Here is a 21965-nt window from a genome sequence, read left to right on the forward strand (position 1 = left end):
GTGTGTCACAGCAGTAATTTTAGCATTGATTTGACGGCATCAGTCTGCACATTTTTTGGTAAGACTGAGATGAAGGACTGTGTAGAAAAAGGCACATTTGTCTCAAACTCTATCACCATGGTGAGAATGTAAGGATTAAGTCAGATGTTTACCCCTGCCACTGCTAGGTAGTTACAGAACAGCACTAATCGTAACTGTGAAAAAAAATCTTGTGGTACATATGTGATGGAAAGGGTGGAAGAGACAATAAATAAATCAAAAATAGAGTTACTGTGTCAACCTATCAATTCACTATGCAGGACCCTTCAGAATTTCCTATTTTAGGCTGTCTGGGAGAATACATGGAGAAGAGGGCGATGATAAATTTTCTTCTACAAAAAATTGATTTGTCACCTGTCCGTCACATAGCAACAGTGGTGTGACCTGCATGGAGGGTCTCCTCCGCGGTCTTGTCCATGGCCGGGTGGCCCTGGAGAGGAACTGCCTTCCTCCCTAACTAAGAAAGATGACACATTCAGTTGAAATAAAATGTTTATTTCATATGAAAGCTATTCCCTTCTGATGTGCCAGTGATTAATATTCTATTGATTATCAGTGCAACTCTTCCACTTCAACACATTATTCCTTTGGGATGTGTGCTTTTGTTGAATCCTTTCCACAGTATAGTATACTGAAAGTTTTATTCATTCTTGCGTATCTGTCGTGAGTGTGTATGTACGGATTCCACAAACGTGGCCACGTGTTCAGGATCCATATCGGGATACATGCCATGCCCCAGATTTGCGATGTAGCGCTGCGTACCAAAGTCTTCAATCATCTTCTTCACAGTTTCACATATTTTGTCCTAAATTTAAACATAAGGCACCGTAACTGGCGAGTTCAGAATTCATCCTCAATTGTAAATGCAGTAGTTTGCTTCTTCCACTGCTTCTTACCTTAGGTGCATAGAGTGCACAGGGATCCATGTTACCTTGAAGGGTTACTTTCTTTCCTGTTCTTTCACTGAAGGAGAAGCAACAAGTACAACCATTAGCAAACTTCCATCCATTTCTACTTCAGTCTACATATTTGGTGGAAGGCAGGCATCATTCCGAATGATTGGCTCAGTTAAAGTGCTATCTACAAGCATCAGTGATTTGGGGAGATGTTTCCTTCAGGAGAAATGGGATACAGCGAGGTGAAGTTGTGATTTGGGACTCTGGCTCTCAACAGGTAAAGAACCCTTAGGCTCTCAGCAACTCAGACACAATGGAAAATCATTTTTTCTAACTGGCTTTTGAAACCACTTCATAACATAATTCATTATAAAAACAAAGCAATGAAAATGGCTTCTTTTTTGGATTAACTCCTCAGATATGAAATGCAAATTAAGTTTCAATTTGTTTGCCTTTTGAATCGTCAATTGGCCACTTGGAGGTCGCTAGGATCTTGGCTGCAGGTTCAGACTAAATACGATGTTTGGCAAGTACTGACATGTAACCTTAGCTCTGAAAAACACAGTAATTACTTTTACATCCTGCATTTCATTACAGAATATTAGGGCCTGGCTTTTCAACTGCCATCTTATCCCAAATCGAGCAGGACAGCAGGAGAAACAATGATGAAAATCCCTACCTCTTTGCCTCAACTTTAACTATCCTCCCTTCAACCCCACTGGCAGCTGCTTCCCTGCCTGCTGTATGCAAATGACTGCAGGGAGGCAGGGATCAGATTTCCAGCCCATTTCCCTCCTGTCCACCCCGCTTACTGCCACTCCTTTGGAATGCCAGGTGAAGCCCAGTGGTAGTCCCTGAGGTAGCAGAGGTGAGGTCGCCGAAGTTGTGTGATGGAGGGAGAGGCTGTAGTAGCGGTCTCCTCTTCCTCCATTTCTGCCTAATCCCTTACCTCAATCTCAGCTGAGGCTATCAATAGAAGATTTACTACAATTTTTGGGGCTCTTGTGCCCCTTTAAGTGGTAGCCCACCTCTTCTGATGCTGCAGATTCTTCATATATGAACCTAAACAGTGAGTGCTGGCAGGCTATTAGACTGTGGGAGCATCACAACTCAGCTAAGCCTGATCCTGTCACCACATGCTTACTTTCCAGCAGGCTCAATGGATGCCAATTGTGAGCAGGAACTTTGGCCATTTTCTTCCCTTTCTTACTCTAGTGCCACTACTGCTGACCTGGTAGAGACCCGTTAACTTAGCACAGACAAGATTACATAGAATATACAGCACAGAAACAGGCCAATGATCTGCATTGTGTCGAATAGGACAGGTTGGATAGACCAGTCAGTCATGCCTCTTTTTTAATATGTTCTTAATGTAACTGTCCTGACTGTGGTTCTATGACCAACCTTTCACAACTTCTAGTGGAGTGGCTAATTTGTCAGTAACTGTTTCAAGTGACATTATGGAATCTTAATTTTCCATAGTTAAACTGAGTTGTTATATATTACCAGATTGATTAGACTGCCAATTAAAACAATTAAGCGAAAGATCTGATTAAATCTACTTGCAATTTTATGCACCAAATCTGTGTAATCAATTGCAATAGGTGTGATGAACACAGAATCTATCCTGCATCATGTTGTCACATACACCTATATTATACCTTTTCATCATATCAATAAAAGCATCAATGGAAGTGGTTTCTGAAGATTTATTGCTATGGTTGCTCAATCAGAAGCTGAAGACAGAGTTAGATCGCCTAGAGAGCAGATCATTTTGTGATCTCAAAGCATGGGAGGGGAGAAAGATATGACATAAATGAGAAGGAAGGTGGATGTCCCACACTAGAGGAGCATCAGGAAGACACATTAAATCACACACTCAGTATGTACTGTGAGAACCTGCATCAGTGCAACTAAGCAGATCAAAAGCAGTGAGACAAAGGAAATCACATTTTACAGATGCAATAAGGTGGACAAAGAACAATTGCTGGTCCAAGAGGGTCTCGGCCCAGGTGAAGAGACTGCAGTGAGGCATGAGATGGCTGGTCGGCTGGGAATTTGGCAACGTATTTATGCCCATTCATGGTGAACAAGTGACCAACAAAAGGTTTGTATAATAAAAGGTTAGTCTGATGGTGGTATACTACAGTCTTTTGTCCTGTATTAACAAAGTGTTTTCTACGTTATCTGTTTTTATATTTGACCATAGATATTGTAGGGGAAGTGCATTTTTGAAATAATTAGAGTTAAGATGGAAATTGTCCTTCCTTATTAAAATACAAGATGGAGACTGGAGCTCAGCTATCTGAGAACATAGGCAGGTCCTTTGATCTGTAGATGATGCAGAAGCTTTGGCCCATGTGCTAATCTAATTTTACTTGGTTAAAGTATTAATAGATAAGCGAAGCCTGGATGAGTTGTGAACAGCTACTTGTTAAGTAATTGCACAATTATGTATTTGAACTTGACTGACTGATCTCTCTATTCAGAGGCCTTTTAGGCTGGGTTATATAGTGCTGATTTTCTTCACTATCGCTAATTCAGTTTTCATCTAAGTTTCTGAAATTGGCACGGACTGTGTGTGGTAAGCAAGATTATCACCTCACCCACATACAAACATCATGTCGGGAAGTCAACAAAAACTGTTTCCTCAAAAAATCGCTCAGATTATTGGCCAGTATAAGAAATGTGTTATAGAATATATTTTAACTACTTGTAGTCTGAATTCAATCTTTGTTTTCTAAATATTTGTACCATCAGTTCTTGCTGTAGCTTTCTGCTTCTGAGTAATTATCTCAGTTGCAAACATATCTATTAGTTTCAGCTTGAATGTAATGGCCCAACAGTGTGGAATTTACCACACCACTCTCCTCCCTTCCCCCCCGCTCAAAAGTAGACAGGTGTACATGGTGGGTGTCCCATGTTGACTATTCCAATATTCTCCTGATCGGTCTCGCATCTTCCACCCTCTATAAACTGGAGCTCAACCAAAACTCTGCTGCCCGTGTCCTAACTCGCACCAAGTTCAGTTCACCCATCATTATTGTGCTCACTGACCTACATTGGCTCCCGATCCACCAACTCCTCAAATTTAAAATTCTCATCCTTTTGTTCAAATCCCTCCATGGCCTCAATCCTCCCTAGCTGTTTAACCTCCTCCAGCCCAACAACCCTTCAAGAAAACTCTGCATTCCTCCAATTTTGCACTCGTGTACCACCATTGGCAGCCAAGCTCTGGAATTCCCTCCCTGAACCTCAGCCTCTTTCCTCCTTTAAGACACTCTTTAAAAATCTACCTCTTTAATCAAGATTTTGGCTACTTGTCCTAATAACTCCATCTGTTACTCAATGTCAATTTTTATCTGATCCTTGGAACGTTTTAATATGTTACAGGCATTATATAAATGCAAGTTGTTGTTGATTATAGTGCTTTACGCTGTAATTAAAGGATAATAGTTAGTCTTGTGACACATCATCCAAAGTATGCACCAATGTGCAAGTTTCAATTCATAGGAGACTCCGTCTGCTTTTGAAAACTGTTACAAATTTTGGGTCTGCATTAGATATTCTCCTCAGGTTCAACACAAGTCTCTCCCATAAGCAGACCTTGTGTCCCTTATGATTAGAAGTTTACGGTTACTGCCCAATATCTAGCCTAATGATAGTGTAACCCATACCCTCAACACCCCCCCCCCTCCCTCGTCACTGTCTCAGTCTGAATCACGCGGTTCAAAACCCCGCAACCTGTGACCTCAAGCTAAGCTTCCACCTCCATAACATTCGCCCACCTCCATCCCTACATCAGCCCATCTGCTGCTGAATCCCTCATTCATACATCGATCATCTCCAGACTCAATTATTTCAATGACTGGTCTCCAATTACATAGGATATACGGCACAGAAACAGGCCATTCAGCCCAACCAGTCCATGCTGGCGTTTATGCTCCACTCGAGCCTCCTCCCGTCTCTCCTCATCTAAATCTATCAGCATAACGCTCTAATCCCTTCTCCCTCAGATGTTTGTCCAGACTCCCCTTAAATGCATCTATACTATTCGCTTCAACCACCCCCTGTGGTAGTGAGTTCCACATTCTCACCACTCTTTGGGTAAAGAGGTTTCTTCTGAATTTCCTATTGGATTTCTTGGTGACTATCTTGTATTGATGGCCTCTAGTTATGCTCTTCCCCACAAGTGGAAACTCTCTCTCTGTATCCACCCTGTTCCTGGGACTAGGGACAGGGTCACTGGCAAGGCTTGGAAGCTAAGCAGAGCCAGGCCTGGTTAGTACCTGGAGGGGTGACCATCAGGGTAAGACCAGGTACAGAAAGTCACGGAAGGAGCCCCGAGGAGGGGCGGTTGGTGAGAAGGTCACGGAAGGAGGAGCAGCTGGTGAGCAGGCCCGGGCGTTGGGCTGAAGGTCGGACAGGAGGAATGGTGGAAATGGAATGGCGGCGCGCACCGACGCAGCGGCTTTGCTTCTCCCAGTCATGGGAGCTTGAAAGATCACATTTCGTTGTTCATGTACTTGTGCAATGACAATAAAGTTGAATTATTATTATTAAAACCTTTCATAATTTTACAGACCTTTATTAGGTCACCCCTCGGCCTTCAAGAGAAAAGAGACCCAGCCTGCTCATCCTTTCCTGATATGTATGCCCTCGCATTTCTGGCATCATCCTTGTAAATCTTCTCTGCATCCTCTCCAGTGCCTCTAAATCCTTTTTATAATATGGCGACCAGAACTGCATACAGTACTCCAAGTGTGGCCTAACCAAGGTTGGATACAGGTTTAGCATAACTTCCCTACTTTTCAATTCTATCCCTCTAGAAATAAACCCTAGAGCTTGGTTTACATTTTTTATGGCCTTGTTAACCTATGGCGTAACTTTTAGAGAGTTGTGTATTTGTACTCCTAGACCCCTTTGTTCCTCTACCTCACCTAGACTCGCACCCTCCAAGTGATGTGACCTCCCTATTCTTCCTACCAAAATGTAATACCTCACATTTGTCTGTGTTGAATTTCATTTGCCAATTATTTGCCCATTCTGCAAGTTTATTAATGTCCTCCTGTAACTTGTTGCAGTCCTCCTCAGTATTGACTATCCCCACCAATTTGGTGTCATCCGCAAATTTAGAAATTGTGTTTTTGATTCCAAAGTCTAAATCGTTAATGTAAATTGTGAACAGCAGTGGTCCCAGCACTGATCCTTGTGGAACACCACTACCCACCTTCTGTCACTATGAATAGCTACCTTTTACTCCCACTCTCTGCTTTCTGTCTTGAAGCCAGTTAGCAATCCATTCTGCTACCTGTCCCCTGACCTTAATCATTAGTCTATTATGGGGTACGTTATCGAAGGCCTTTTGAAAATCTAGATAAATTACATCTACTACATTACCATTGTCTACTCTGTTACCTCTTCAAAAAATTCAGTAAGGTTGGTCAAGCAAAATTTTCCCTTTTGAAATCCATGCTGACTTCATTATTATACTTTTGGTTTCTAGATGTTCTTCTATTCTCTCCTTTAGTGGGGATTCTATTATTTTTCCTACCACCGATGTTAAGCTGACTGGTCTATAATTCCCTGGACATGTTCTATCCCCCTTCTTAAATATAGGTATTATGTTAGCTATCCGCCAGTCCTCTGGTATTACACCTTTTTCTAACGAATTATTAACTATGTGTAGTAATGCCTCTGCTATCTCTTCCCTAGATTTTTAAAATGCGTGAATGCAATCCATCCGGACCAGGGTTTTTATCCCGAGTTTGATTAGTTTATTTAATATATCCCTTTTTTTTTTATAAATGCACTTATCTCATTACTCATATCATCATCCAATGTCATGTCCACCTGCTCTATCTCCTAATTGTTTTTTGACTTCTCTCCTAATCCCTTCGTTTTCTCTTATCATGCACTCCTCTGCTGTCTATGTACTTAATGTATGCCTCTTTCCTTAATCTCAATTGTTTCCTTATGTCTTTATTAATCTCATTAGTGTTTAGTTTGTTCTTCCCTTTTAGCGGAATATATTTTTCCTGCACTCTGTTGAACACTGTTTTAAATGTTTCCCATTGTCGTTCTACATCGTTGTTTGTCAATATTGTTGCCCATTTTATCTTCCCAAGTTCTATTCTCAGCCCCTCAAAAATCAGTTTTTTTCCAATCTATTAACTTGCTTTTTGTCATTCTTATGTCCTTCTCTATTGTCATCTTAAAGTGTATTATATTATGGTCACTATTGCCTATATGTTCCCCTACTTTTACTTCTCTTATCTGCTCTGGCTCATTCCCCATAACTAGATCCAATAGCGAATCCTCCCTTGTTGGGCTTTTTACATATTGGGTGAGGAAAGAGTCCTGTAGACATTGTAGGAACTCCATTCCCTTATCCCCTACCTCTTCTGTCCAATTAATATCTGGGTAGTTGAAATCCTCCATGATTATTATTCTATGTTTTTGACTCATTTCTCTAATTTGTCTGCATAGTTCTTCCTCCACCTCCCTTCCACTATTAGGTGGTCTGTAGAATTCTCAACCATCCGTAAACTTCATCCTATCCAAACCTCTGCTGCCTATCCCATGCCAAGTCATTCTTGTCTATCACACCCATCCTTACTGATCTACACTGGCTCTTGGTTATCCAACAGCTCAAATTTAAAATTATCATCCACCTGTTAAAATACTTCCATGGTGTTGCACCACCCTGTATCTGTAACCTACTGCAGCTCTACAACCCCCCACAAACCTTCACCCCAACAGCTGCTTATGACAGACTCAAATTCTTTCCCTATTCTCCACCTTTCATTAAATCAATCTCTTTGACCAAACTTTTGATCACCCCTCCTAATCTCTTCTTCTCTGGCTTAGTAAGGTTTCATAAACAGCGATGAAATAAATGGCCAGATTATATGTTTTAGGTGCTGGCCAAGACACTGGGAGAACTCCTTGCTCTTCTTTGAATAGTGCCATGGGATTATTTACGTCCACCCGAGATGGTAGACAGAGCCTCGGTTTAACATTTCAGCCGAAAGATGGCCCCTCCGGCAGTGTAGAACTCCCTCAGTACTGCACGGGAATGTCAGCCTGGATATGTTCTCCAGTCTCTCGAATGAGGCTTGAACCCACAACCTTCTGACTTTGAGGTGAGGGTGTTAGCACTGAGCTAAGACTGACACCAATCATAAAGGGCCGTGATAAGGTAAATAGTGACAGATTGCTTCCTTTGATCAGTGAGATAGCAATGAATCCAAAAATTTAAAACAACAAAATTAGGTTAGGAAAAATGTCTTTGCACAAGGTAGAATGTCTACTGTCGAAGCAGAGTCCATAAATTAAAAATAGAATTAGTATGGGAGTGAGCAGGAATGTGAGATTAGATTGCATGGCTCATGTGGAGAAGAGCACTAGTGTAAACTTGATGGGCTGAATGGCCTGTTTCTGTGCTGTAATGTTCGAGGATTCCCAAACATTTCATCAAAACATCCTAATCTTCCAACCCACCCTGTAACGCTTCAGCTGAAGGAAAAGAAACACAGGAATTTAACATTCTAATGACCACCTGACTGATGTACTTGCTCAAGGATTAGTGAACAAAAACACAAGTATTTAAAGTAAATATTTTGGTCAGATTAACTGCTTTCCATGTATGCAGATGCATGTTAGCAAAGGCATGTCACAATCAGAAAGGTTGTAAGGGACCAACGTTCCCTTTAAGCTGCGCGGCCACTCTGCAGCTCCCGCGCAGCCGGCTCGCCGGCTTTTAAATAGGAAAAACCGCACACATGCGGTATTTTGAATGGGCCTTGCACCCAAAAAAACAAAAATTAACAGGAACATTGCATGGAACAAATCTCTTTTTACCCGTTCCCCCATCACCATAATGTCACAGTTCAGCGAGTAGGTGGGTAAACTACCCAATATGGAACTTAAAATGGCTGCTTAGTGCAAGCAGTGATTCATTTCTAAATTGGTTTCTTCTTTCAAATGCTTACAGTTAAAGATTAAACTTACTTTAAAAATCATACCAGGTAATAGAAGCTCACAGAGCAGCAAGCACAAGCTATTGATCACACACACGAACAGTGCTACAGGTCTTTCATAGTCTTGAAAGGTTCCCTACATTCACCTCTCCTTCCCGGCCCCATAAAGGAACTGAAACAGACTACAATGACTGCAGGAGCGATGGCATTAATAGCCGTACAGGATGGTCGTTGGACAGGTGCGTAGTTCCTTGGCAGCCACACCTTCACAATGCTGCACTTGGCTGCAGTTGTGTTTATTTACAAAACTTCTGAATTTGATTGGTAATGGCTCCCAAACGTGTTGAGAGGCCGTTAAGTTACCAAACAGTGACACATATTTACAGTTGTGCCTCACTGACTAATTATACAGCTGGGACCTGTCGATGATCACAATATAAATATGATCTTAAAAGGCAAGCCAGGAGGGCAGAGAACCACTCACGATTTTTAAAAAAGCAATCCGGGCGTGAAGTGAATCATGCAGGAGCTCGAACAATACAGATTGAGATAACTCCTTTAAATTCCCACTGCTCCTTACTTAGCAGGAATTTGTTGCTCTTTCTGAAGAGCAGTACTTTATTATAGCAACCTAATGAATTACAGAAGGAGGGGCCTAGTGGTATAGTTGGAACATTGCCCACTGCGGCTTGGATTCAAATCCAGCCCAGCATGAAAATGTCCTCTATCAGTTGTAAAATTCCAAAATGAAAGATTTGGGCAGGCTCAAGCCAGTTCCTGGTATGCACAAATCCACAACAACAAAAAACTATAATTCTGTATAAGCTGGCTTTTAGTCAGCTTGTCACAGACGGCCCACAAGAATGATTTGTTGGGAAATGGAAGTACAGTAGAGAGGGGTTCTTCGGAGGCTGTGGTTAAAGGGTAAAAGAAAGACAGACTTGCATTTTTATTGCCCGGTCAGGGCACCCCAAAATGCTTCACAGCCAATGAATTACTATTTGAGATGCAGTGCAAAAATCAACAACAGTAACAACTTGCACCTTTAACATAGAAAACTTGTCCCAAGGCACTGTTGTTTGGTAGGAAAACGTGTCAGTTTACATGCAACTAGGTCCCAGATAGCAATGAGAAGAATGACCAGTTAATCAGTTTAAGTGCTGTTGCATTAGGATGAATGTTGGCCAGGACACAGAACAGCTCCAACCAACCCCACCCCCTCTGTGAAATGCCTCAAGACTTCTACTTTAAAAGGTGTTAGACAAGTACAAGCTGCTGTTCTGTTACTACTGCTAATTGCTGCTATCATGACTGTTGAATTTCCTGTGGAGCTCTGCTTCATGTGTTAAGATGGGCGTTTTACAATTTCAGAGCACTAGACATGGGATATAATGGGATCAGCTAGCAGGAACTGCAGGGTTTAGCTTTGAAACAGGGGTAGGACAATCCTGCATGTATTCTAATGATTACTGGCAGTGATTAAATTATCTAATTGAGAGTTTCAGATAGCATTATATCCTGCTTGAACTAGCATTTGGCAATTTCATCCCTCTTCCCCAACCAAGATTAAATTAGGAATCTCACTCCATGGGTTTTCTTTTAAATAATATGTGGTTTCAATTTTACATTGAGGGAAAAGGTTATTTAGTTCTTGGTTAGCTTCTGTTTCATGGGGTGGTTGTCTTTGCACTGCCTTTCAGTGCACGCTTTGCTGCTGATGCTTGTACTAGTGGGTTCATGATTATTGCCAATAATGAAGGATTTAATCAAGTAATGAATCTGCAGTCGGTTAATGAGCATATTTTACCTCCCATGTTATTGTCGTCATGGTGGACGGCTGCTACCTGTTCTCAAAGTTCAGGTCCAGAACGGGTTAAATGTTGAATAAATATTTCTGTGTTTACTACACAGATGTCTTATCTCATCTTTGTTGTTTACTGAACACAAGCCACTTATCTAACAAAGCAGAAAGACTCTATTCTGCTGTAATTCAAGTTTTTTTTCCCCACAAAATATATACAAGGCCCATTACTCAAAGAATCCCTTGATGTTTAGTAGTCTGTATTCTTGTTGAACAGAGTAATTAAAATGTTTACAATGCTTCAACAACAGAGCTACTTCATTCCTCATTTTTGTTTTGTTTAATCTATTATTTTCTCCCCTACTTTTTTGGTTCCTCTTTACACATTTATTTTCCTGGCCCAGATTTGCATAGGATGTAGGATGGCGACCTGCACTCCAGGCCTCTGCCAATGCTAATCCGGCATGAAGTAGTTCAATGGAAATTCCCCCTCCCTCTTCCCTGATAAACAAATGAGATTGCAAACATACAAGGTAGAGAAAGTGCCCCAGTGTGGATGGGGGAGGAAAGGAGAGTTAGAAGCTTCCAAAATTAACTTTAGCCAAAAGGGGATTGATTAGGAGAACTTGGAATGGGATGGGGGATGTGGGTAGAGCAATGCAAGTGGTGAGGGAGACCATCTCTGACCATCTCCTCGAATCCCTATTCCACTACAACCCCACTTCATTCTGCGTCTGCCTCTGGAAAAGTTCTCCAAGTCATTTACAACTGCCCTTTCAAACTTCCAAATGCCTAGCCTTTGGCCTACCATTCACCACTATACTTCTGCAGCCGCTGATTTGCTCAACCACACCGTTGATGCCCGTGTTGCCAGCATAACCATTACTCTCCACCATCCTGGTCATTCACCCTCTTATGCCTCCAACATGGATTCCTCAAGTCCAAAGGGGCACAGATTTGAGCGTATCTGGTGCACAACTGGTTTACCCATCAGTCGCCACATCTGGCTGGGCAACATGAGGCTTATGAAGCTCCATCTTCTGGTAGAAGTGTGCCGCTACAGGTACGACTGTACGTCACAGAATGGTGATGCCCGAATAAGAAGTATGCAACATACATAGCAAATTTATATTATAGATTTCTGAAGATAAAATTTTTAATTTACATGGAGCTTTCCTCCTTGCATTTCCTTTTTATTTTTTTTTGGGGGGGGGGGGGGGGAGGAAAGAGAGAAAAAAAGTGCAAAAAAAATAGTATTGCTGTGCTCAACAGGTTGATTTTTAAATCTCCACTTTTTGAATGTTTTATGTTAAGTAGTTTTCCAGGCAAATTATATCTGTTTAAATGTTGGTTCAACTGCTGCTCTGCTTACCGTGCAACTTTAGGCTGAATAGTCCAGTCCAACCCCACCACCTCGTACCCAGACTCTGAAATATCTTCCAAGGCATAATGGGCATCCTTTGCAAACACAATCTGGAAAAAAAGCACACCGAGATGAGTTTTGTTAATTGCCAAATAACCTATGTTCCGACAACTATAAACATTGCCAACTTCTCTCAACCAAGTTGTACAGGAAGTAAACTAGTATAAGCCTCTGAGGTCCAGTGATGTAGAGCACAATTAGATTTCCATTTAAATCACAACAGGAATATCATCTCTGCCCATCCCTACCTGTGTTGCAGGCATCATGAATTCTACATGCCTATTTAGTCTCAGATTCAAGGCCCACCTCAGCATTTATATCGTATTGCTTACAAATTAGCCCCAATGTGAGCCCATGAGCTCAACAACTTGAGTTTTGTATGAAATGTTATTTTGGCGCAGTTACTGCAGTATTGGTTTCCAGTGGTATGTTTCTGTCCTGAGATTTGCTCCCAGCTGTCAGTTAAAAAAGATATCCTAGTTCTCCCCTGGGCTTCTGGGTCAAATGGTGAAGCATCTTGATTCGGGTGAGAACGGGGATGAATCAAACCAAGAAAAACTTGCACTTATCAGCTGTGTGGACTAATGGAATGTTGACCTTTATCATATAAGGGAGTTGGAATACAAGAATGAGGAACTGATGCTTCAGTTGTACATAGCCTTGTTCTGACCCCATCTGGAGTACTACATTCAATTTTAGGCACTGTACCTCAGGAAATATATATTGGCCTTGGAGAGGGTATAGCGTGATTCACCAGAATTAAACCGCAGTGTAAAATATTAAATTATGAGGACAGGTTGCCTAAACTTGATTTGTATTGCCGAGTGCAGAAGGTTGAGCAGTGATCTAATTGAGGTCTTTAAAATGATAAAAGGGATTTGATAAGGTAGATACAGAAAAACTATTCGCTCTGGTTGGGGAATCCACAAGGGTTAGGCCATTTAGGAGTGAATTTTTTCATGCAAAGCATAGTGGAAATCTGGAACTCTTCCCCCACAAAAAGCTATGGATACTGGCTGTGGTAAACCACTGTCGTTCACTCTTGTTTCACTGTTATACCCGACTATGCCTCAGCTGACTCCGCCCTTGGCTACCTGGTATAAGGACGGCTGCACGGCAGCTCTCTGCCATTCGGTCATCCACTAGAGGCATAGTCCTGATCTGTTTGTAGTTGCATTCAGTAGTTAATAAAAGCCTGTTGTTCTGAACTCTACTCAGCCTTTTATTAGAATCGATAGCGCATCACTGGCTTAATTGAAATTTTCAAGACAGATCAATAGATTTTTGTTAGGTAAGGATATTAAGCGATATGGAGCAAAGGCGGGTAAATGGAGTTGAGGTACAGGTTAGCCATGATCTAATAGAATGGCAGAACAAGTTCAAGGGGCCGATTGCCTTACTCCTGTTCTTTTCTTCCCCAGCTCATGGGTGAACATTCAACGGCAAGAAACTTCATGGGTGTTAATCTTATTTTATCCTTACAGCTAGCAGAGCAGTCTTTCAGCCCATCAGTCTGAGTTGAAGTTGAACCTTAGCCCCGGAGGGGAAAGCACAAAAAACAGTTCGAATATGACTTTCCCTCCCTGTATACTCTGATCAGTGCTTCCTTCTGACAGCAAGGCCAAGATTGGGATTCAGTGTGATAAAACTGATGTATACTTACCTTTTGAGAACACTCAATTTGTTAATTGTAAAAAGGGAACTAATGCAAAATCTCTGCAAAGCTTGCCTGGAGTTATATTGCTTTTATACATACTGAAAGAATGGTCCTTACAGTCTTCAGTGTACCAAGTATGAACAATCGGATAGCAGTTCCCAATTATGGTGGAACTTTGATTTTCTGCCATATTGTAGTGATACAATGGAAATTTGTGAATAATTGTGTTTCACTAGAACAAGGAGCACATTGAGCAGATCATCAGAGAGCAGAGGCGCAGGATACAAGATCCCAGTTAATCAGACATTTCACTGCCCCCCTCTCCTCCAATAAATTGGAGAATTCATTGGTCTCCCATCCCTCCAACAAAAAACAAACATTCCACCAAGTCTTGCCATAATAAACTGAATTCCCCTCTTCCGTCAAGTAAACCAAGTATTCACTGACCCCCACCCCAGCCCTCCCAATTGCATATATTCAGCTTCTACGGGAATTAGCAACAGCTGCGTTTCTATTCAGAATACAAATGAAAAAGACCATCATTTGACACTGTTCATTGTACAGTTTTAAACACACCCTTGGTACACACTCAAACCTTTAAATGCTATAAGCAGTATTTTATGTGCAATTAGCCATATTTAGCAGGATAGGGATTAAAGTATTATCAGTAACATTTGTTAGTTCATGAGTGGCATTGGCAGAGAGCAGGCAACAGATTGACTGCTTGCCACAGTATTGGCAAAACTTCAATAAGTAGAACTAATGCAGTGCCTTTAACATAGCTTTTCAAAAAGTGACCAGACACTGAACAGGAGTTTGGAAGAAATGCTAGGGGAAGTCATGGCTGCAAAGGTAGTGTTTGAAGGATGACATATTAGTAGCGGTGACCCAAAGACTGGTCAAAGAGATGGGTTTTAGGGAGATGAAGAGCCAGAGGGGTTGGGGGGGGGGGGGAAATTCCATAATGTGGAGCCTAGGCAACTGAAGACGTTGGTACCAATTGCGGGGCAAAGAGAGGCCAGAATCAGAGGAATGGGCTGGGGGGGGGGGGGGCGGAGGGGAAAGAGATAGACACCTTCCTTCTGACTTTATGGCACTGTTTTGCCATTTTCCAACATGTCAGACTACTTGCTTTGGTAATCATCGCTGATAACATGGCCTGTCCATCTCAGTAGTGCCTTGACCAGCACAAACTCAATACCATGAACCACTGCTCGAGTACCTCTATGTTTGGGAGTTTGTCCTGCCTTTTTATCTTCATGACGACAGTGTGTCATAGATGGAACTAATCCATTTCATGGATAAGATGCCTCAGCCAGTGAGCGGTACGGAGGGTCTGTACAGGCTGTATGCACAAGAGAGTAATTCTAACATTACAATTGAGGTACTGTACACACACGCGCACGCACCCCCCACACACACACAATGTGGGGGAGGTCAACATAGAGATCACAGAACAGATTACAGAGAACATGCAGATGTATTAAAATGTCTACTGGAATCAAAGCAGCCATACAGAATGTCTTGGAGAAGCATGTAAACTAATCCAGCATCAGGAATAGAAAAGCAATCCTCGCCACCCCCACCCCCGGACACATTCAATGAACTCAAAACTTGATAGAGATTTAAGGTCCTAAATAAGATTTAAAATTAAAAAAGGATTGATTTATTTGAATTTGTATAATTCAACATCTGCTGTGCAATTAAAAAAAATACTTTAAAAATAAAATCTGGGTTACACACTCACCTTTCACCTCTGGCTTGGGTTCAAATCCAGCCCAAACTGAAGGGATGAAATCTCTTCTGCCTGCTGGTGTAAGGGTCCCATGTGAAATGAGTTTGAACAGTTTCAATCCCGTTCTGGGTGAGCCCCTTAATTGGCAATCTCACTCAGAAGATGGTGTGGCAAATGGAAATATATCACAGTAGTTGGTGCTTTTCTGAGGTTCGAGCTGATGCACATTGTTGGGGCAAATCAAAGGGAACTTTATTCTGCATCTAACCATTCTATACTTGACCAGGGAGTGCTTGATCCTGACAAAGTGTGCCCAAATGGGAAAAAACTTATTTATTATCTCTTGGAATGTGGGTAACACTAGCAAGACAGTATTTATTGTCTGTCCCTAGTTGCACTGGGTTTCTTAAAAAGGAGATGGCAGCTTCTGTTGCTGGTGACTTTTTTCCAAAAAGTGTGAATTACATTTTCCTCCATGCATCATGCTGAGTAATCCATTTTTGAATGTATTTTTTTCTGCCAATTCTTTTTCATAATTCTTGGCTGCTGCTAGAATTCAAATTACACCAAAACAATGGGGAGTGGGTATTCCTCTGGGAGTTCTGAAGATGCTGCTTCTTTAAGATAAGGAGGAAGAGTTCACAAGGGTCCAACAACCAGAGACTGTTTGATACCCCAAGACCCATATTGATAGATCTTCACATGTACCTGGACTTCCTCCGCTTTGCAAGACCTACAGCACGATGACCTATGGAACAGGGGCAGCACTTTCCATAGAAGAGAAGTTTTACTACAGCATGAAGCTTTCATGCTATGAATCCATCCAAGTTACCCCAGAGGATATCTGATGCATCAGGAGGTCTGCAGTGCACACATGTATCAAGCAAATGACAAACTATGTTTGCAGGGGGCAACACCTTCATTACTTTGCATCCACTGGACAGCACACAGAGCTTTTACCAGCTGGCAGGGTTCTTGAGTGCAAGGTGTTGCAGATGCCACCCATGTGGACATCAGAGTTCCTCATATCAATCCCACAGCCTACATGTACATCAAGGGTTTGAATGGCAAGAGTTCACACTGTTAATATTCAAATGATGTCTGATCAATGAAACATGTTAGTGGCTGTTACCCAAGAACCATTCTCCACGTCTTCACTGTGCAACAGTCCACAGTGCCGGGATCAATTGAAGAAGATACACTGCGTGGATGGGCTGGTAGGAGAACAAGGCTCTCCTGTGCATCCATAGCTGCTAACCCCATTGAGAGAAACTCACCATGTCCGTGTAATGGAAGGAAACAAAAAAAAGTATCTTTTAAACAAAAAGTGGATGCACAGTATACAACTAAAGTTCTGATAACTGAGCAGCAGCAAGTTAGGAATTAATTATGGTCAGAGAAAGTGGGTAAAAGTTGTATTCCATTGTCCTTTATCTAAATCTCACCAAACCCCATGTTAAGGAAGTTTCACGAAGTCAGCAGTTGTGGTACAAGGAAATAATAGTTACCCCTTTATAAAATTTATAAACAAGTACAGAATTCTAATTAATGTTGACATCTTTGTTTGGTTCCATTCTTTTCAATGGATTTTATATCTTTCAGTCAAAGTTGCAACAGCGAGAGAGAACTGAATTAATATGAACAGAAATAGCCATCAACTAAAGTGCATCATCAACAGCATGTGTTACTTTAGCCCCCCTACAGTGCTAGATGCAGTAACCAACCCAGGCCAGTACCTCTGGTGATGACATCAACATGCACTAAGGAAACAAATATTAAATATTTGAATCAAACAACACAAAGGATGTTTGAGTTGAGCAGAATTATTTGTAACAATCTGATTCTTAACTGTCAGAATCCCTCATTAAGAAGCTGCCAAGGTGTGACCTGTTGTACAGTTCTGCATCCCCCCCCCCCCCACCCCAGAGATGCATTCTGCAAATAGGAAGTAGTGGACAAAAAAGAAACAGTTAATGGCTTCCTTTTGACAAAGTCCATTTGTTAAAAACATTATTGCATTGTTAATTATCTGGCTACTACAGTACAGGAGAAAAGACCTAGATTCTAATTAATCTGTCTTAAAGCTTCCTTTTAAAGCAAAAATAAAATCTATAAGCCTGGAGGCTTATTGGTTAACAAATTCAGTAGTAGCTCATTTGAAATAAGATTTCTGGGAGATCAGAGATGGCCAGGCTGCACGAAGGCATAAATCTGGCCATGAGCAGACTCTATAGATGTCTAGAAAGCCATTGTATATATGCAGATTATGGATTAGCCGTCTCTCTCTCTCTCGCCACATAGCTGGGGCGGTTTTGTGAATGTGAGTTACTGTCGAATCCAGTGAGGTTACAAACCTGCTTTTCCCCCTTTTAAGTACAGTTATTTTTGAAAAATAATAATAAAAAATTAAAAATGTGATAGTGAATATTTAAATATATTGTTAAGTATTACCTTTTTATTATTAAAATAATGAGAAGCCAAGATGAAGTGCCGAAGCCCATAAATGCAGGACACCAGCGAAGTTGTGAGATAAGGAAAATAATCAGCTGGAGAGTTAGGAGATTGAACTATTGACCCTTGCAGGGGAGGTGACGACACCAAGTGGTTATGTGAAGAAACACTCAAAATACAATCTGCATAAAACACCACAAGGCTCTTGGGGTGCTCAATTCTAACAGTACAAGAGAACAAACTCTGACATCCAAAATTGCCTGAAGTCATTCTAACACATTGTAATTTCTGTAACCCAAGGAGCAATAACTTACAAATCATAGGCCTCAATTGCTGAATAGAATGTTTTAAAAACTAAATATTTACTTGAGAAACAAGATTTTACGTCCGTGCTAAACTGCAGCAATGCTATCAGCACAGTTGAAAACTATTAATGAGCACTTTTGTTCAAATGGAACAAAATGTTTGTTTAATATAGCAACTGGACAAAGGGCTTGTGTTCACATTAAAAGGCCATTGTAACTGCGAGAAACATGTTTTGCAAGAAATTTTAAACCAGTTTTGTATACAGAATAGGTGGACGGGGGAAAAAAAACCCCTCCCCCCACAGCAGAAAACACATCAACCCAAGTACTTGCATGATTGAATTTTAAAAAAGCACATCCATGGGCGTCGCTGGCAAGGCCAGTACTTTTTTTTTCCCCCCCATCTCTAATTGCCCTTGAGAAGGTGGTGGTGAGCCGCCTCCTTGAACCGATGCAGTCCGTGTGGTGAAGGTACTCCCACAGTGCTGTTAGGGAGGGAGTTACAGGATTTTGACCCAACGACGATGAAGGAATGGTGATATATTTCCAAATCAGGATGGTGTGTGCCTTGGAGGGGAAGTTGGAGATGATGGTGTTCGCATGCGTCTGCTGCCCTCGTCTTTCTAGGCGGTAGAGGTTGCAGGTTTGGGAGGTGCTGTCACAGAAGCCTTGGTGAGTTGCTGCATTGTATCTTGCAGCCATGTTGTGCCGGTGGTAGAGGGAGTGAATGTTTTAAGGTGATTGATGGGGTGCCAATCAAGTGGGCTGTTTTGTCCTGGATGATGCCAAGCTCCTTGTGTTGTTAGAGCTGCACTTATCCAGGCAAGTGGAGAGTATTCCATTACACTCCTAACTTGTGCCTTGCAGATGATAGAAAGGCTTTGGGGAGTCAGGTGGTGAGTCACTCGCCACAGAACACCCAGTCTCTGATCTGCTCTTGTAGCCACAGTATTTATGTGGCTGGTCCAGTTAAGTTTCTGGTTAATGGTGACCCCAGGAAGTTGATGGTGGGGCATTTGGCGATGGTAATCCTGTTGAATGTCATGGGGAGGTAGTTTGACTTTCTCTTGTTGGAGATAGTCATTGCCTGGCACTTGTGTGGCATGAATGTTCCTTGCCACTTATCAGCCCAAACCTGAATGTTGTGCCCTTTAGGAGACTCTTTCTCCACTTATACTTCATGCTAGCAATAATCTCAGTAGTGAACAGGATCCAAAAGGAAATTACAGTACTGCTTTCTTCAGCTCCATCTAGTGGTACAAGCAGGCACAGCAATAATTCCAAGATGGAGCATTTGAGACTATTCTGCCTGTACCAGAAAATTAAGAATACTCATGGTTACTTATCTGCTAAAATTAGAAGACAGAGGAAAATATATCGCTACAATTATAAAGTTGCACTGACTGCAGGATTAACTATAAATATTGCCTTTAACACCTCCAAACTCAATGGGTGATTAAAGTCAGTGGATTAGAAGAAATAGTTTTGTAAGTAAATATGATTTAGTGGTTTGTACACTTGTCCAAGCCATCATTATTTTCTGGGGAAAGTGAAGGAGGAATCAGAAGGAAATGCCTCCCAGTCTAGTACTGGGTATGTGTCAGCGGCTCCAGCACTCTGGCAGTAATTAGCAGCCTGTACATTAGAATATGCTTGTACAGGTAGACTATCCTTTATCCGAACTTCTGAAAACCGAAAACCTCTACATAAAAAAAAACGAAAGTTTTTTTGTTCAGCGTAAGTCGTGCGCACGACTTACGCTGAGCAGGGCAGAGGGTCACAGAGTTCCCTCCTGGGTAGGAGATTGCAGGCCGAGTCGGGCAGTGTGAAGGAGGTACCGGGAGAGTGAACCCAACTATACAGCGGCCCGCCCGATATTGTTTTCTCCCCCCCCCCCCCACCCGACCTGTCCGATATTCTTTTCTCCCCCCCCACCCGACCCGATATTCTTTTCTCCACCCCCCCTCACCCGACCCCCGACCCGAACCGTCCGATATTCTTTTCTCTCCCCCCCCCCCACCTGACCCGACCCCCGACCTGATTTGTGGGCCAGCTTAGTAGGAGTCAGCCGATATCCGGCTTTCCAGAGAAGCAGGAAGGGGAATGAGACACGGAACAGTCGCAAGAGGTAGCCTGAACTTTTAAAATTTATATTAAATACAAATTTCCCAGTCTTATAATAATACCTTCTGAAATCCGAAAGATTCCGAAAACCGAAACTCAGCTGGTCCCAAGGCTTTCGGATAAGGGATAGTGTACCTGTATTAAAACTGCTTTTGGGGAAATAACAGTGGATCAATGTAAAGTGATTACAGGATAAAAATGGGAAGGAGGAACAACATTAGGCTATTCAGCCTATCTAACCCACACAATTCTTTCCTCCCTTGCCATCAAACATGAATTCTGATTCAACAGTGGGTAGAGGAAATCAGTGCATTTCCTTTTTGGATGCTTGAATCAAGCCTGCATTTGCTATGCTTGGCGACAGTCTAGCCCATAAGCTACCTACTCCAAGGGTGAAATAATTATTCAAGTTACATTTGGTTCCTAACCTTGTAATTACATCCCTGCCCCTAGTGATAAAAACTTCATGTCAAACCAACGGATTCTACCCCAACCCTCATCCCAATAAGCACCAATTAAGCTCCTTTGACCTCTGCTCACCATTACTGATAAGATCTGGCACCATTCTTCGAACCTTTTCCCAATGATATCTATGATTTTTCATGGAGTAAAGACCAGCATGTAAGCAAATATCTGCACAGTACCATAAAACACAAAGCAAAATAAAAAGTCAGGGAGCAAATAACTAAAAAAAGTCAACATTTTTGGCTACTGGATAAATTAGAAGCCATGAACAAGTCAAAAGTGGAAAAAATATAGACGCACAACAGGCAGGGAGAGGGAGATCGATCACCCGTGGAAATCTGTCTCCATTAGGCACAATGGGGGAAAAATTCGGTTGGTTGCGCCACCCATTAGCGCCTTAAGAGGGCGCTAAGTGGGGCGCAAGCCAACTAGCGCCCGGACGTGGCACTGCCCACGCCTCCCGCTAAATTCCACGGGACGTTAGTGGTGGCGCTAACCGCTAGCGCTGCCGAAGAAGTCATCGGTGTGCGCAGCGCCCCGTTGACACCCCGGCCGCGATATTCGGCAGCGCCCCCTGATTTACCGCCGGACGCCATGTCCGACGGGGTCAGGGGGGCCTACCTGCGGCTGGGGAGGCACAAATTAAAGGCGCGGTGCGGGGCGGCCATTTTTGTTGTTGGCCGCCTGCCAGCGGTCCTGTCCCCGGCCTCCTGAACACACCCCCCCCCGAGCGCTCCAAGAGCCCGGCACTTCTCTTCGGTGCTGGGCTCTTTTGCCTGCACTCCTGATCCTCGGGGGCCCAGCTGGGCCCCAGATCGCACTGCACAAGGCCCCTCCCCTTTAAGGAGGGAAGGAAGGCCTGCAATACCGCAGCGCGACGTGCCGCTCGCGCCACGATATTCACTCGCAGCGCCTCAAGAGGGATGCGGGGCGCCTCCAGTAGCACCGCGCTTCCCTTTGGGGCGCAAACGACCAATTTCCGGGGCGCTACTTTTAGCGCCCCAAACGGGGCTATACTCAATTTCTCCCCCAATGAGTCCGGTGCTGATCTTCGTTTCTCTGTCACATAGCCAGGAAGCACTGAAAG

General features: G+C 42.6%; 1 protein-coding gene across 2 annotated transcripts in view; it reads right to left on the reverse strand.

Moving 5' to 3' along the window:
• Window positions 1-518: 518 nt before the first annotated feature.
• The window catches only part of urod (uroporphyrinogen decarboxylase), a 46624-nt gene continuing 25177 nt past the window's right edge, over window positions 519-21965 (reverse strand). For both annotated transcript variants that reach the window (XM_085983124.1, XM_085983123.1), the window contains exons 8-10: window positions 12091-12191; window positions 936-1002; window positions 519-844 (exon numbers count right to left, since the gene is read on the reverse strand). In XM_085983124.1, coding sequence (XP_085839250.1) covers window positions 680-844; window positions 936-1002; window positions 12091-12191 — 333 coding nt within the window. In that variant the 3' untranslated portion in view covers window positions 519-679. The remainder of the gene's footprint in view (window positions 845-935; window positions 1003-12090; window positions 12192-21965) is intronic.

Source organism: Somniosus microcephalus, chromosome 3 (genome assembly GCF_052327205.1).
Source record: "Somniosus microcephalus isolate GS21.2 chromosome 3, FLI_Smic_1.0, whole genome shotgun sequence".
Classification (NCBI taxonomy): Eukaryota; Metazoa; Chordata; class Chondrichthyes; order Squaliformes; family Somniosidae; genus Somniosus; species Somniosus microcephalus.